The 16,619-nt window shown below is 42.6% G+C and overlaps 1 protein-coding gene across 1 annotated transcript in view; it reads right to left on the bottom strand.

The window, feature by feature from the left end:
- The window catches only part of LAMA2 (laminin subunit alpha 2), a 1,107,608-nt gene that overhangs the window by 437,392 nt on the left and 653,597 nt on the right, over nt 1–16,619 (bottom strand). Inside the window, exons 18-19 of the mRNA XM_030196530.1 lie at nt 6,727–6,813; nt 2,103–2,314 (exon numbers count right to left, since the gene is read on the bottom strand). Coding sequence (XP_030052390.1) covers nt 2,103–2,314; nt 6,727–6,813 — 299 coding nt within the window. The remainder of the gene's footprint in view (nt 1–2,102; nt 2,315–6,726; nt 6,814–16,619) is intronic.

The following is a 16,619-nucleotide window of genomic DNA, read 5'->3' as shown; positions in this document are numbered from 1 at the left end:
CATGCCCGTGCTCTGCCTTGGGCCTTATTCTATAAAGGTTATGCTCCTAAATTTACGCTTCTAAATTTACACACCTAAATTTATGAGCATAATTTATGCTCTTAAATTTACACTCATAAATTTAGGGGCAACATTCCTAAATGTATGCTAAATCTATAAGCGTAATAGGCCTGAAATTAGGAGCATAAATTTAGCAGCATAGATAACGCTCATAATTTAGGAGCGTAAATTTAGGAGCATAACCTTTATTGAATAAGACCCCATCCAGCTTATAATCGAAATAGTAAAACGCCTATATTATGACCCAAATCGGGAGATAGATGTTTATCTCACAAAAACGAATAAAGCGGTATAATCGAAAGCCGAATTTGGACGTTTTCAACTGCACTCCGTCGCGGATGCGGACAAAGTTGATGGGGGCGTGTCGAAGGCGTGGTGAAGGCGGAACTGGGGCGTGGTTATCGGCCGATCAGAGATAGGCGCCTTTCGCCCATAATGGAAAAAAAATATGCGTTTTTAGCGAGAATTTAGGGCACTTTTCCTTGTCCCTGTTTTTCCACGAATAGGGCCCCAAAAAGTGCCCTAAATGACCAGATGACCACTGGAGGGAGTCGGGGATGACCTCCCCTGACTCCCCTAGTGGTCACAACCCCCTCCCACCACAAAAATATGCCGTTTCACAACTTTTTATGTTCACCCTCAAATGTCATACCCACCTCCCTGGCAGCAGTATGCAGGTCACTGGAGCAGTTATTAGGGGGTGCAGTGGACTTCAGGCAGGTGGACCCAGGCCCATCCCCCCCCCCCACCTGTTACACTTGTGCTGGTAAATGGGAGCCCTCCAAACCGCCCCCCCAAACCCACTGTACCCACATGTAGGTGCCCCCCTTCACCCCTTAGGGCTATAATAATGGTGTAGACTTGTGGGCGGTGGGTTTTGAGGGGGATTTGGGGGGCTCAACACACAAAGGAAGGGTGCTATGCAACTGGGAGCTCTTTTACCTTTTTTTTTTGTTTTTGTAAAAGTGCCCCCTAGGGTGCCCGGTTGGTGTCCTGGCATGTGAGGGGGACTAGTGCACTACGAATCCTGGCCCCTCCCATGAACAAATGCCTTGGATTTATTAGTTTTTGAGCTGGGCGCTTTCATCTTCCATTATCACTGAAAAACAAAAACGCCCAGCTCACAAATTGTCGAATAAAACATGGACGTCTATTTTTTTTGAAAATACGATTCGGTCCGCCCCTTCACGGACCCGTTCTCGGAGATAAATGCCCATGGAGATAGACGTTTTTGTTCAATTATGCCCCTCCATGCGGCTAATGTGCCACTTTTATAGAACAGCACCTAGCACATACGCACATAAATTTGTGACATCCTTCACACATCTAAGTGCCCCTACTCTATAAATTGGAGCTCCCAAATGGAGCCTAAATTTGTGCACTCATAATAGAATAGTCTTTCACAAGACTGGGGGCAGGATAATCACTGGTGTGTGCATCTTATAAGATACAGCCATTAACGATGCTTTCTGGTATATAATATGCTCACAAGTAACACATGTCTCGGAGTAGCTTTCTGGTGGGCTAGTCTATAAAGGTACAAAGGACTAGATTCAGTAAACGGCGCTGAAAAAAATCTATGTAGTGTGCTATAGAAAACTGCTTAAAGCCAATTTCTGTGCAAAACATTGGGCACAAGGATTAATCCTGACATGTAAGATAGGCGTGGATCGCCGGTATTTGGTAATACTATGTGCATCTTTAGTGAACACACCCGACCCGCCCATGCCCCTCCCATGGCCATGCTCCCTTTCAGTCATGTACTATAAGATTTGAGCATGGATCTTTATAGAATAGCACATAGCAAGATGCACGCACAAATCCAAGTTGTTGCCAATTAACGCCAATAATCATTTGCACTCATTCATGGGCACTAATTGCATGAGCATCGGTAGTATATGCGTCTAGGTACCTTACCTAGTTACAAAATTGCTCTCACAATGTGCTTTTAATTATCCCTTTGAAAATTAGAAAAAACGAGGGCTATGAGCAGTTGATAAACATGTCTCTGATTTGAAATATAATACTTGAATGGAACTTACGTTGGCAGTTTCTGGCATTGAGGGCATCCCCAAAGTATTTATCAGCACATTTCTCACAATGCTCGCCTGTTGTGCCTGGTTTACATTTTAGGCAAGACCCAGTCGAGGCATTGCAGCTGCCAGGAACGGAGAAGTCAAGATTATTGTTGCACTGGCATGGCTGGCACGAGCCACCTGGCACCAAAGGTTGTCCAAAATAACCTTCTGCACACCTAGTAAATCCAAGACACTAATCAACCAATCATTCATATAACATCACTGTACAAGAATTAGAAACATTTATAGCTGGTTGAGGTTCTAATGGTTAAAGCAATTCACGTTCATCAAGGATTTTTGTAAGACAAAAGTCAGACATTTTTAACAAAAACTCTTTCTGGCTGAGGGCCCTGTTTACTAAGCTGCGTTATACGCATGAAAGCCTATAGGAAATTCTTGTCACTAATACTCAACACAAGAAACAAGTAGAGGAAAGCATGTGGTACATGGCGTGTGAGTGCCTGTTCTGTGACAAGAGCAGCCTTCACATTGGCCGATGTGCGCCACCGGTGCCTTCCCATTGGCCTCCTAAGCGTAGTTTTGCAACTAATTATACTGGATAGAAGAAGGTCAGGCTTACTCACATGGAAGGGGGATTTTAAATCTGTAGTTCTGAACATTAATGTACAAATCTGTAAAATCCTGATAATACCAAGACAGTTGTTAATTCTAATCAACCAAATCCTGAACACATCTGACAGAACAACCTTAAACTTTGAGCCCTAGGTATGGGTGGTAATGACCTACGTGCGTCAGATGCCACTTGGCGCTCATCTGCTACATGCACCAGAAAATAAAACATTTTTCAGACGCGCATATCGGACGTGCACCAAAAATGAAATGACTGCAAGAGCCACACGGTAGTCGGGCAGTAAGTCCATTTTGGTGCACGTAGGTGCCTATGCGGCCCTTAATGAAGCCATTTAGTTATGGGGGTGCTGACACTGAATATTTTTTATTTTTGTTACATTTGTACCCTGTGCTTTCCCACTCATGGCAGGCTCAATGCGGTAGGCAATGGAGGGTTAAGTGACTTGCCCAGAGTCACAAGGAGCTGCCTGTGCCGGGAATCGAACTCAGTTCCTCAGGACCAAAGTCCACCACCCTAACCACTAGGCCACTCCTCCACTCAGCCACCTGCATAACCTGGGGCGCCTCCCCAGTGCCACCCCCAGCACTGCCCCTGACCTGCCCACTTTTTGTCTGGGCAGTCTCAGGTGATATTCAGTGGCACTGTCCAGTTAAGTGCAGGGCAGCCGAGAGACTGAACCAGGTCCGGGGCAGGGCCACCGCTGCCAGGCCTGGGGCAGGGCCACAGCCGTTCCCCAAAATCATTGTCTGCTGCCACCCCCCTCTGATCGCTTTAGCCCCCCGAACGCTGCCATCCCCGATTGCTGCCGCAACACAGGATTGAAGCACCTTGGATGGTGGGGATTCCGAGATCCCGCTGGCAGAAGACGTCTTCTTCCAGCACTGACTGCCTGCCCCTGTGGCTGATTTTCCTCTCAGGGCATACTGGGGTTTTTTTTTTTTAAACGGTAAATTGTTAAAAGAAAATAAGAAAAATAAGGCAAAAAAGCCACGAAACAGACGAAGACTCTTCCCGGGCCTGAGAGGAACGCAGAAAAAAACTGTACCGCACCTCAACGCAGAGAAAAGAAAACTGAGAGGCACACTCGTGCGACGGGCAGGAAATTAGCGCATGCGCGGTGCACGCTGCACGCACACCAGAAGACTCTGTCAAAACTTTTTTTAATATTTTGCTTGCAAAATGCCGTCCAAATCCTGGGCTGACGCGGATGTCGACCCACATGTGAGAACAAGCAGCCTGCTTGTCCTCGGAGAATTAGAATTTACGCACACAACTCGCTAAGCATATTCTTTAATGAACTGCACCTACATTCTAATGTACGCAGTTCAAAGGGACATAGCTATGGGCAGGGAAATGGGCGTTTCGTGGGTGTTTCAAAATGTACACACATAGATATAGAATATGGGACAGTGCGCGTAAATCTACGTTCAGGGTTTTATGCCACATTTTCATTGGTGTAAATGGAGGTGCGTAGTTTTAGGCGCTGGGATATCAGCTAAGTGCATTCTATATACCGTGCCTAAATCTAGGTGCCACTTATAGAATACCCATAAGGGGTGATTCTTACTGGATAGGTGCAACTTAGTACAGAAGCTCTTGAGGTGACAGTCTATAAGAGATGCAGATGTTGTCTTTGTAAAATAGTTGAAACGTATCTGCCTATGTGGCTTCATAGCCTGGGTGCTTTGTTATAACCTTACCCCCTTAATGATCAATTTACTTGGCACCAATTAGACTTCACTCTTCAATTACAAAGAAAAAAAATGATAGATGACAGGATGTAACAGAACTTCCTGACATTCATAATCTCTTTTAATAGCACAGCAAGCTAATCAAGCTTCACCACCATTTCACAATGTTTTTCGAGATGGGGCTTGGAAGCTTTTGTGTGCTTTACCTTCATTAACCACTTTACTGCCATGACTAATATACACCTCCTATGCCAAGTAAATGGAATCCCTGCATAAATCAGTCAATGCTATAGCACAGAAGGAGTTAAAGCCTGCTTGAAATTCTGAGTTCCTCACAAATCAGCAGAGTGTGTTGCTCTTCACAGGTAGTACTTGTTGCCACTGGGAACCATCAGTGACCCTGAATTGACAAACTGCCACCCAAAGGATGACTGTTGTGATTTATTCTTGCAGTCATTAGTTTCACAGCTCATTGCTTTAAAGAACTAAGGTTGCTTCCAACACTGAGACAGGAAAAGACAGACAGAAATAGCACTCAGCAGCACCACTGATGGGCAAGAGCAGGTGACTGCCTGCCATCGTCTGCTGATGTACTCTCCAGCTCTCCTCGGAATACTGTATGGCACATCTGTGTGTGGAAAAGCAATACACTTTCCGGACCTTTAACAGAAATGGAAAAGATGTGTACAGTATATAAAAGCCGAATGTATCAGGGGAAACCCACTTTTTACATGCTGTGCTTTATCTTGGATCAATGTACCCTTGTGCCAATGCCTCCATACAATCCAATGTGCTATACAAATGATATGCTGACTGCATGAATCCCATCACAGCCTCCAAGTTTCCAAAGAGTCCTGAAGAATTTTACAAAGGATCCATTGAAATGGCTGAGAACTCAGCCACATTAAATGGAAGACTGGCAAAACACAGGCCCACAGAACAAAAAACGTAGGCAAGTAGCAACATGATAGAGACCTGAAAAATATAAACTATACTACCAAACCATAAAAATTTCCAAGAAAAGAGATACACTACTGGCCTAGTTATCAGGGTGATTTCAAAGCTTTATCCTCCAAGGTAAATTGGCTGTCTGAAAATTTCCTTCCCTCAGTTTGTGTAAAAGATTGAAAGGAATATTTCCAGGGCTGAGAAGAAGACAGGATAAGTAAACAGTGCACAAGAATATGATTTTCAAGGACATTGCTACCCACAGACAAGTTTCTTAGGGATACTAGCTGTGTAGATTCTGTTTGAAAATGAGTTACAAAGGTCCATGGGAACTGACTTTACAGCTATGTAGATTTCCTGGAAACTGCAAACTATGGGATCAATACTCAAAGAGATTTAAGCAGCCAATAGAGGCTTCTAGCCAGTTAAATCACTTGTGCCGCTAAATATCACAATAGACTGCTAAATTGAAAGACACCTATTTTGTGGACAGTCCGGGGGTGGGGTTGGCACTTACACCAATATTCGGCACTTAACCGTCTAAGTTAATTGGACAAATCGGACTGTATAAAACACTCCTATCTTTGTTCGGTTTCGCTTAGGCGGTTATATGTTGAATATCACACACAGCCTGCTGCCTAAACCTGGATATTCAATACCGGTGACTGGACATGGTCCTGCATTGAATACGTGGAGTTAATGGTGGCATTGGCGGTAGCCAAAAAAAACAAAACGCTGAACACTGCCAGCTGAATATATATTCCTATATTTATAACAGCAACAGATCCCATGTTATGAAAATCTTGTTTTAGGATCTATAGTCGCCCTTCTTGACAGGCCTCCAGCATCACTCTGTTTGTGCACATCAGTAAATTGAACAAGGAAACAAGCTGTATTTCCAGCAATATGTGATTAAATGCATCACATATATGTAAATCATATCCTAATACAGGACACAGAAAACAAATTATGAAAAATAAAAGGTCTGCTTCAAATCACTATGGAAAAAAAAAAGAATCAAATCCCCAAGATTACCTCTAAATGTCAAGTTCTCTCCAGTACACATTGCTCTGAATTAACATTTTCAAACAAGAAATGAAAAAGAAAGCAGAAAAGCAGTTGTTAAAGTTTGTTGTAGACGTCTTGAAGCAATGAGAGCAACAGGTAAATAAAGTATGGATGAACTCTTAATAGGCCAGGAAACCTCATTTGTTTACAAGAGTTTAGGATTTCGTATTTTGGGGCGGAGGAAGTGTTAGTGCGGTGGTCTTTGGAGGTAGCACAACTGAAGCCCACTCCAGCATGCGTAGCACTGTAGTATTAGTCCACGGAGGAGAAATGATTAGCAATTTCTTACCTCTCACAGCGTTGTCCCGTGTAGCCATGAGGGCACTTGTCGCATATCAATCCACGACTTCGATCTAGGTGGCATGTCGGGCTAAAGCTGTGTTGTTGTTGGGCAAGCACAGGGATCAGGAGAAAACAGAAACAAAAAATCATTAGGAGTGTTCCTCCCTACCCTCTCCACACACAGTGACTTTGAAAGTGGGGGGCCAAGAGCATCTGTCCAGTCTACGACTCGGAGCTTGAGCGAATGCATGATGGAATGACACTGCTATTCCTGCCGACACCGGATATAGCATGGAAAGCGGTGGCATCCCAACAGCATGCTGTTATGAGACTTACTTTAGCCAGTGCACCAATATAAAAGCAGGAATGTGCAGCTGCTTGCTTGCAGAGGAACACAAATTAAAATACAAGTTCCCACCTCACCCCCTATCAGACTGTTATAAGTCCCCACCTCACCCACTATCGGACTGTACTCCGAAACTCAATTCTATTTGAACACAAGAACATGGATCATTTGGTGAGGGTTTTAAAATAAAAACTATGCCAAAGAAAAAAAAAACAAACAAACTTGGTGACACTTTCAATTCCAAAAGCAACCATAGCTGAGAAAATGGAAGAGCAACCAACCAGAAGTTTTGTAGCTATGGAGCATAGCCCTGAATAGATCTTTGCAGCTGAGAGCTATCACAGTGTGGGGTTTAGCAACACAAATGCACACGGTGTACAGTTTTCCAAAGCTACAGCACTATAAAGCGTTGTCTTATACAATGCCGTTCTCTGCCTATGGACCACATCTCCTGCCTGCCAAACTGAATAGACCGAGTTCTCTAACACTGCAGTATTCTGTCTGAACAATCCACAGGACAGGAGGGAAAGGAACACTGATTCCAGTGATTATGATACAAGAACTAGTACAGAAATGCCTGTGAACGATTTGCTTGACTTCCGATGTCATGCCCTGACACTAATGGAAACAGATTTGTGAGTGACAGCAGCGTAGCATACTACATGCATTTAAAGGGAGCAATGTGCCAACTGCATGCAAGTAGCATGAATATGTATTTCTGGGACAGGAAGCCATTCTAATCTGATGGAAAAACGAACTGCAGAATGTTGATCCTTCTAACATGAGGAATGATTTTACCTAGCAAGTTTTGGTTTGGGATTATGCCATCAATTTCTGGGAAAGAGATGCTAACCTGAAAAACCACATTTCTAGAGCAAATGCTTTAATGTATCAGATACTTAGATTCTTAATGATACAGTGTGGTTTGCATCAGGAAAACAGTTGGAACACATTTGCAAACTCATATTCCTGCTTATTTTCGAAAGAGAAAAACATCTATAGTGCGACCTAAATCGGGAGATAGACGTTTGTCTCGCAAAGGCACTATGCATGTGGGAGCTTTTTCTGAAGTCCACCGCACTGACCTAGGGTGCCCAGTTGGTGTCCTGGCATATCAGGGGGGCCAGTGTACTACCAATCCTGGCCCCTCCCATGACTAAATGGCTCGGATTAGGACGTTTTTGAGCTGGGCGTTTTTAGTTTCCATTATCGCTAAAAAAAACAAACGCCCAGCTCAAAAACGTCCATTTTTTCGAAAATACGGTTCGGCCCGCCCCTTCACGGACCCGTTCTCGGAGATAAACGCCCATGGAGATAGGCGTTTCCGTTCGATTATGCCCCTCTATGTGTTCTAAATAGTTACAACTGTTTGGGTGTCACCAACTTGATAAAAAAAGATATTCCAAGTGCCCCTCAATATGTTACCTATATATATTACACCTTACAGTGTCGCAGACACAGAGTGAAAAGAGACTGGGGGGGAACCAAGGAGCAAGGGAGGGAGATGGGAAGGGAATGAGAGGAAGGGAAGGGGAAGGAGAAAGAAGGGACTCTAGATCAGGAGAGGGAGGGACCATCCATTTAACTCTTCAGTAGGGGTATGCATCCCAAAGTTGTTGTTTTCTTTACTCTCCCATATTTTTTATGAGAATTTTCATTTTGTTCAGGTTTTGGTCTTGAAAAATGTTTCAGTTTTGGGAATATCACTATTAGTGCGCTTCTCATCACCTCACTCACAATCCACAGCATTGCTGATCCCTTCATTCACCTGATCTTCCCAATGAATTTTCTGACCTCCTCCCCACCACATCCCCTCACCCATTCTCTTGCTGATGCTTCTGAAACACCAGCCACATTGGATACTAATGACTTAGGGTACTTACGCAGAATATATTCTCTTTCCAGTGTAACGGGGACAAAGATTTACATTTTAAACTCATACATTGGTAGCAAGTGTGTGTCTCAAGTCAAAAAGGGTAATTCTACAAAGGGCACTTAAATATAGGTACCCATAGCATGCACTGATTTATAGAATAGGGGCACTTAGGCATGTGAATGATGTCACAAATTAGCATTTATATGCGTATGCGCTAGGTGCTGTTCTATAAAATTGAAGTGCTAGTCACATAGGACTAGATTCTATATATCATGCCTAAAAAATCGGCGCTGAAACAAAGTATGCCTAGGCGTATTCTATAAAGTACACCTAAATTTATGGAATACTCCTAAATTTCTAGCGATTTATAGAATATGCTGAGCCCCTGTCTACGTGACTAAATGTAGTCAATGGCAGTTTACTTGGTGTAGATGCAGACGCCTAAATTATGTGGAGACCGGGTGTATTCTATAATAACGCACATGCTACGTTGCTGTCACTCACAAAGTAGTGTCAGGGCATGACATCTGAAGTCAAGCAAATCATTCACAGGCTTTTCTGTACTAGTTCTTGTATTCCATGCCCACAGCCGCACCCCCTTTTCAATTATGCGACTTAGAGTTTACACGTATGATGTTGTAGAATACGCTTTAGACAGTTCTGTGCATAAATTTGAATTAATGCCAATTAGTGTCAATAATTGCTTGTTAATTGTCAATTATTGGCTTGTTAACTAAGTTGTGTGCACAAATCCAGAATGCAACTGGATTAAATTTGCACTGTATGGAATCCTGGTGATAGCACATAACTGCAAATTGGCTGTAACAGTGGGCAGAATACTGCAGCTCGATTAATATATGGTGTAAGTCGTTATGATAGACTTTCCCCTTTGTTTTGGAAGCTTCATTGGCTTCACATAGAGACAAGGGTTAAATTTAAACTATGTGTTATAATATTTGAGATCTTGTATGGTCAAGTTCTGAAGTATTATATGTCATTAATGAAGTTATCTACAAGCAGAGAATCTTATTTGTTACATAATCAAATGCAGCTTAGTTTTCCGTCTTTGAAAGCAATTAGGATTCATGGGCATTTATCAGCCATTTCTTATCAACCTGTTTCTAAGTGGAACTCATTACCAGTATCTGTATGATTTGAATCTAATTACTTTTCATTTAGGAAAAATCTGAGGACTTTTTTTATTTCAACAATTTATTACTGCACAAGGACTTTCTGGACAACGTATGTTGTCTGATTTGTGGCTATGTAGACAGTAAATCAGGATTATCCATCTAATTCTATGAAAGTCAGCAAAAATTGCACACACAAATTTGACGCATTACCAATTTGCGTACGCCATTTAATTGAATGAGCTAATTAGTGCCAATAACTGGCTTTTTAACAAGCAATTATTGGTACTAATCCGAGCCTAAAATTTACAGGTGAGCTGAAAAAGGGGGCGCGGAAATGGGCAGGTTATGGGTGGAATGGGAGTGTTCCTAAAATTTATGTGCATTGTTATAGAACAACGGGCATACATGCCTAATTTAGGTGCATACATTTCCACTACGTTTTCTTTTAGTGCAAATGGGCATAAGCACTATTCTATAAACCATGCTGAACTTTAAGCGCGACTTATAGAATAGCTATTTTTTCAGTGCCGATTTTTTGGGGGCAGCATATATAGAATCTAGCTCTCTTATGTTTATCGAGGTAATGTACTAGATGATAGGGAAATTACTGTAATACACATAGAACTTGAAATGAAAATGTGGGCTATAAGTCTGAAATGTAAATGTAAATGATTCATGGCCATTCACCTTGTAGAATAGTATCAGATGCGCACATTGCAAAGCGCATCAGATTATGCCTGCCATAGTCCTGGTGCAGGATGTCACATCTCAGTTTCAGTGTGCCAGAGTGGCTTAGATGTGTCTTAACATCATTACAAAACCGGTGCTAACCCCCAGATTCTATATAGTGCGCTTAGATTTAGGCGCCAAAATTGGCGCGGATTCTATAACATCGCATGTAACTTAACAAGCAAATAAGCGCGGATATCAGCACTTAACAAGCAATAATGAGCACTAACTGATTAGAATTTAAGTGCACAACTCTCTAAGCGTATTCTGTAAAGATGTGTACCGAACTTCCAATGTGTGCAGGTAAAAAGGGGTGGGTTATGGGTGGGGAAATGGGCATTCCAAAATGTACGTGCCTAGTTATAGAATATGGCCCAGTGTGCCTAAATCTATGCACCGGGATTTACGCCATGTTTTAGTTGGTATAAAGGGATGCATGCAGATTTAGGTGCTGAAATATCAACTAAATATATTCTATAATTGGTGCCTAAATCTAGGTGCCGATTATAGAATACGCTTAGCACTGATTTCAGCACCGATTTTTTAGGTGCCATTTATAGAATCTCCTCCTAAGCGAGCTTCTTTGTTGTGTTTACATTTAGGTGCCCCTAAAATTTGTTGTGTCTACATTTAGGCATCCCTGTATACAATTTTGCCCCCTAATAGATTACCTTACTGGCTCAATGGAAGGATAATGAAGAGCAAAAAATCTGAGGCTCATTCTCTGTTATGGAACGTGCACAATCGACTCATTTGGAAACACTGCCCTACAATAGACCAAAACAGTTATTATATTCTTAGAGAGAGAGAGAGATAACCCAAAGCGGGGCTAAATTCAGGTTTGAAATATGAAGAGCATCTCATCTGAACAGGGGATTCAGTAACAAATCTCTTTTAGTGTCAGTTTCTAATGCACCAAACCACTTTAAAGAAGTTTCAATTATTAAAGACATCAAGGGAATCATGAGATAGAATGAAACTGAATGTCAGTCAAAGGGAAAATTCAGCTTTATTTCATTTCCGTACATGAAGAAGGCAGACTGTAATAATTCCACTTTTCATGTAACCTCTTCCTCTGTCTCTTGGTGAAATGCTGAGATAGAGACAAAAGATTTAGAGGGTAATTCTATAAATTGGTGCCATGATTTAGGTGTGCTTAGTACTGATTATATAAAGATCCACCACAGATTTTACACTGGAGTGGTATATAACATGGCTGAGCCGCCCGGAGGAAAAGGTAGCAGTTGTGGTGAAGGGTTAATGTTGTAGGGAAAGTGGATTGGTTGGGAAGGCTGGGGAGTGAAAAACAATAAGGGAGAGGAAAGAAAGAAAAAATGCAAGGGGAATTTAGAGCAGGTTCACAGTTCGTGGTGAGCCTTGGGGGGTAAAAGGTAATTTTTTGGATGACCCACCCAGCCCCCTTCCCTTTTTCTTTTATGGGGTTTGGGAGATGTTATTGTGGTGTTGAGGTTATTAACGTTGAGGGTAAGGTGGCTGGGAGGAGAGAAAGTTTGGTTGTTGCAGTGGGGGGGGGGGGGGGGGCTTGAACAATCATTTATCAGTGTGAATTCAGTAGTAAACATAGTTTATTGGAAGGGAATTGGGGTACTGCCATGGATTTGGGATCAGTGACAATTTTAAATGTCAGAACGATACTGTCTGAGTAAGAGGGGTTTTATGAATTATTGTTGAATTTACTATTTAAGTGTTAAGTAATTAAAGGAGATTTGAATTTGGTGAATAAAGCTGCGGCTGATTTAATCTACAGTTAGAGTGAAGTGTTATTTATTTCATTATTTAAGGATATGAATGTTGTTAATGTATGAGGGCTTGCAAATGCCCATGTTATGGTTTCTAAGGGTTCCTGAGGCATTGTAGAATACTAGTGCAAAGCCACTTCAGGGTGCCCACTTATCTCGTGTTGATGGCTGGTGTAAGTTGGCGTGCCTACATGCACCATGGAATGTATGGAATGGATAATATTCTATAAGATGTGTGTATTGCTTAGTGACACACCAGCGCTCAGTTCATGTGTTTGACACCTTGCAGTTGTGCACTGAGGGGCCCTTTTCTAAAGCTTAGTGCTAATGTATATTGGTGCACACTAACAGGGAAATTCTACATATGGCGCTACTTCAGTGTGAAAAAGCACTGCAAGGCACTGAAACAGGGAAACAACAGCAGATCTGTATGAAAACACACTTTCACGCTCTAAATGCTGCATGTCCTATTTTATACCTTTGTCGATGCGGCACTTAGCACACATTCATGTCTGTTAGTGCACTCTAAGCTTTAGTAAAAGAGCACATAAGTAACTTATACACAGTGGTTAAAGAATAGCACCTAGTACATGCATAACTTGACAATTTCAGACACCAATCACGTGTGTAAGTGCTATTGTCCTGTAACATATGCGCACTATCAGCGCTGGCTTATAGAATTTCCCTTTTAGGTCTAGGTTTACTCAAAGGTACTCCTGTGTTACCATGCTGCTTACTCGCATTAATGTGCGTAGTCACTACACATCCTATTTTATCCAAAGGGACCTATTTACTAATAACACGAGTGAACTGTAATAGCATACGCTAGCTCCACAAAACGCTTTACTAAATCAAGCCCTTAACGAAAAAAAGGAGGATGGTGAAGAAGCTCAGAATGTTTTGTGTCTAAAGTATGATTAGTTTCATTAGTTTTAACTTCCACTATTGTTCAGACATTCAGAAAATCCCTTTCTCCCGCAGTTATTCTGGAGCCTGATACACTCCATCCGATACTCAAAGGAAAATGGCCACTAAAACGGCACTTAAATGGCTATCTAATGATATTCAGTGCCAGATAACTGGCTCTCTGGTAGTTCTGAACTGGCGTGCATTCAGCGCACGTAGGCGCCTATGCGGATTAGTAAAAGTACTACTACTACTTAACATTTCTAGAGCGCTACTAGGGTTACACAACGCTGTACAGTTTAACAGAAAGGACAATCCCTGCTCAAAAGAGCTTACAATCTAATGGGCGAAATGTCAAGTGTCAAGTGGGGGCAGTCTAGATTTCCTGAATAGAGGTATGGTGGTTAGGTGCCGAAGGCGACATTGAAGAGGTGGGCTTTGAGCAAGGCTTTGAAGATGGGCAGGGAGGGGGCCTGGCGTATGGGCTCAGGGAGTTTATTCCAGGCATGGGGTGAGGCGAGGCAGAAAGGGCGGAGCCTGGAGTTCGCGGTGGTGGTGAAGGGTACTGAAAGGAGGGATTTGTCTTGAGAGCGGAGGTTACGGAGGTTACGGATTAGTAAAAGGACCTCATTGAGTCAAAACCCAAAGTATGCCTGTCCAAATAAGAATGCCTTAAGCTGTTTCTTAAAAATGTCAAACTTCTGCAGCAGATGAAGTATGGGTGGTAAATCATTCCACCAACTGGAACCAGCATAAGATAATGCTGTCTTAGCTACAACAGAGGAGCGCAGGCACTTAAATGATGGAACAATCAAGTGCTGTGTATGTTCAGAGCATAATACTCGTATAGGTGTATAACACTGCAATACCTTCCAAAAATATTCAGGAACTGAATTATGAGAAAGTCTTATAAAACAATCATAAAAAATTTTAAACAAACTGTATATGCAATTGGCAGCATGCTGAACCACCTGCAATGCATGAATTCTGTCCCCTGTAATGCCCAGTAAAAGGCTATTACAGTAATCTAATTTTGTAAGCACTAAAATCTGAACCACAATCTGAAAGTCATACCTTGGCAAGAATTTACTCAGGAAGTTCAGCTGAAAAAAATACGTTTGTATGAAATTTGCGCTTGCACAAACAACCATGAATCAATGGTAACACCCTAGTTTGTAATCTGGTTCTTAACTGGCATCTGCATCCAGTGGCGTTCCTAGGGGGGCTGACACCCGGGGCGGATCGCCGATGCGCCCCGCCCCCCGGGTGCAGTGCCCCCCCGGAACAGCGCGACACCCCCCCCAGCGAAAGAACCCCCGATCCCCCGGTGAAAGAACCCCCCCCCCCGGGGTGCACGCTGCTGGGGAGGGGGGGGGTGCCGCGCGCCTGCCGGCTCTTCGTTTTCATGCTCCCTCTGCCCCGGAACAGGAAGTAACCTGTTCCGGGGCAAAGGGAGCATGAAAACGAAGAGCCGACAGGCGCGCGGCATCCCCCCAGCGGCGTGCACCCGGAGCAGACCGCCCCCACTGCCCCCCCCTTGGTACGCCACTGTCTGCATCCCTTCAAATACAATAGGATTATAAACCATTTCCTTACTTGATCCAGTCACCAAGATTACCTCTGTTTTCAATAAATTCTAAGATAAACAATTGGCTTGCATCCATATCTTCATTTTCCTCAAAACTTAACCAAACCAGTTTCTCCCATCCTACAGAAAAATCTTCATCCACAGAAAAATTTTCATCTGCATATAATTTGTACTCAACCTGCAATCTTCATCTGCATATAATTTGTACTCAACCTGCAACTCATGCAATAAAACACAAAGCGGAGCTAAATACAAATTAAATAGCAGTGCAGATAAGACAGACCCCTGAGGAACTCCTACATCCACTGCCAAAACCTGCGACGCAATCTTCCCAACTCACCTGCATAGTCCATCCATAAAGATAAGATACAAACCAATCATAAACTGTCCACCTCACCCCTACTGCATAAAGCCTATCTAGCAAAGCTCTATGATTTACGGTGTCAAAAGCAGATGAAATATCCAAAGATACCAAACAATATGTCAAACCTGAATCTACACCCTTCCTCAAAACATCGAAAACTGATAATAATAAAGTTTCACAACTATGTCCTTTACGAAAAATTATTATCTGGGTATCGCCAATATTTAGCACTGGTACTCAAATAGTTATCCACCAGGCAAGTTAGGGCTGTCCTTTTATTTGGCCCAACTTGCTTCCTTAGTTATCCAGGCACCGGCCCTACATATCTGCAGAGTCAGATAACTCCCAGTATTTCTTCACTCTGCCCCGGACCGCTCTGACACTGCCCAGAGAGTCGACGGTACCACAGAAGACCTCAACGGTCTTCAAAGCACACAACACACAGTGAAGGTGACACAAACAATGAAACTAGATGATGTAAATAGAGTCAAAGATTATATATTTTAAGAAGAGATGGATCAACTGTCATTTAGGGATCATTAATTGGCAGGGCTCCTACCAATTAAACCACGATGACTGGGTCTAGGGCTGATATTCAGTGACACTTAACTAGAGAGTGCAGCCGAATATCAGTGTAGACTGCCACTTGTTACTGCTTTGCTGTATACTACATTATTGTACATTGACATCAGAGTTATCGGATAGCATTTTGCGCTCCTCACTGTTTCCGCTTATTGAGTAGAGTTTATTTATAGACTAGTTCAGCGTTTGCTGGTAGCTTGAGGGGCTTACATCCTAGAGAAGACTCCTAATGCATGCCATATTGGCCAAAACATGACTCATGTCCAGTCTGGTATGTATTTGAAATTTCTCTTCACATACAGAGGCATGTTGCTGACCCCTTCACCTTGTATTTGACACCTGGAGACTTTCTCTACACAGCAAGATCCTATGTTATGGTCCTTAGTAATTCCTGATTTGCCAGAAATAAAGAACAGTTCAATGGCCCTGTATAGGATATACTGTATAACCCTCCTGATCTTTGAAGTTATCAGTGCAATACCTAGAAGCAATATGAAAAATAAATCACATTTCATAGCCTAAGACAAAGCAGTGAATTATCAGGAGTATGACTATAAACTGCCATGTGAAGAGAAACAGGCTGAATCAATGCTGACACCATGTTTTTGAACGCACT

Source organism: Microcaecilia unicolor, chromosome 3, assembly GCF_901765095.1.
Source record: "Microcaecilia unicolor chromosome 3, aMicUni1.1, whole genome shotgun sequence".
NCBI classification, from domain to species: Eukaryota; Metazoa; Chordata; class Amphibia; order Gymnophiona; family Siphonopidae; genus Microcaecilia; species Microcaecilia unicolor.
This window is presented reverse-complemented; position numbering and strand designations above follow the sequence as displayed.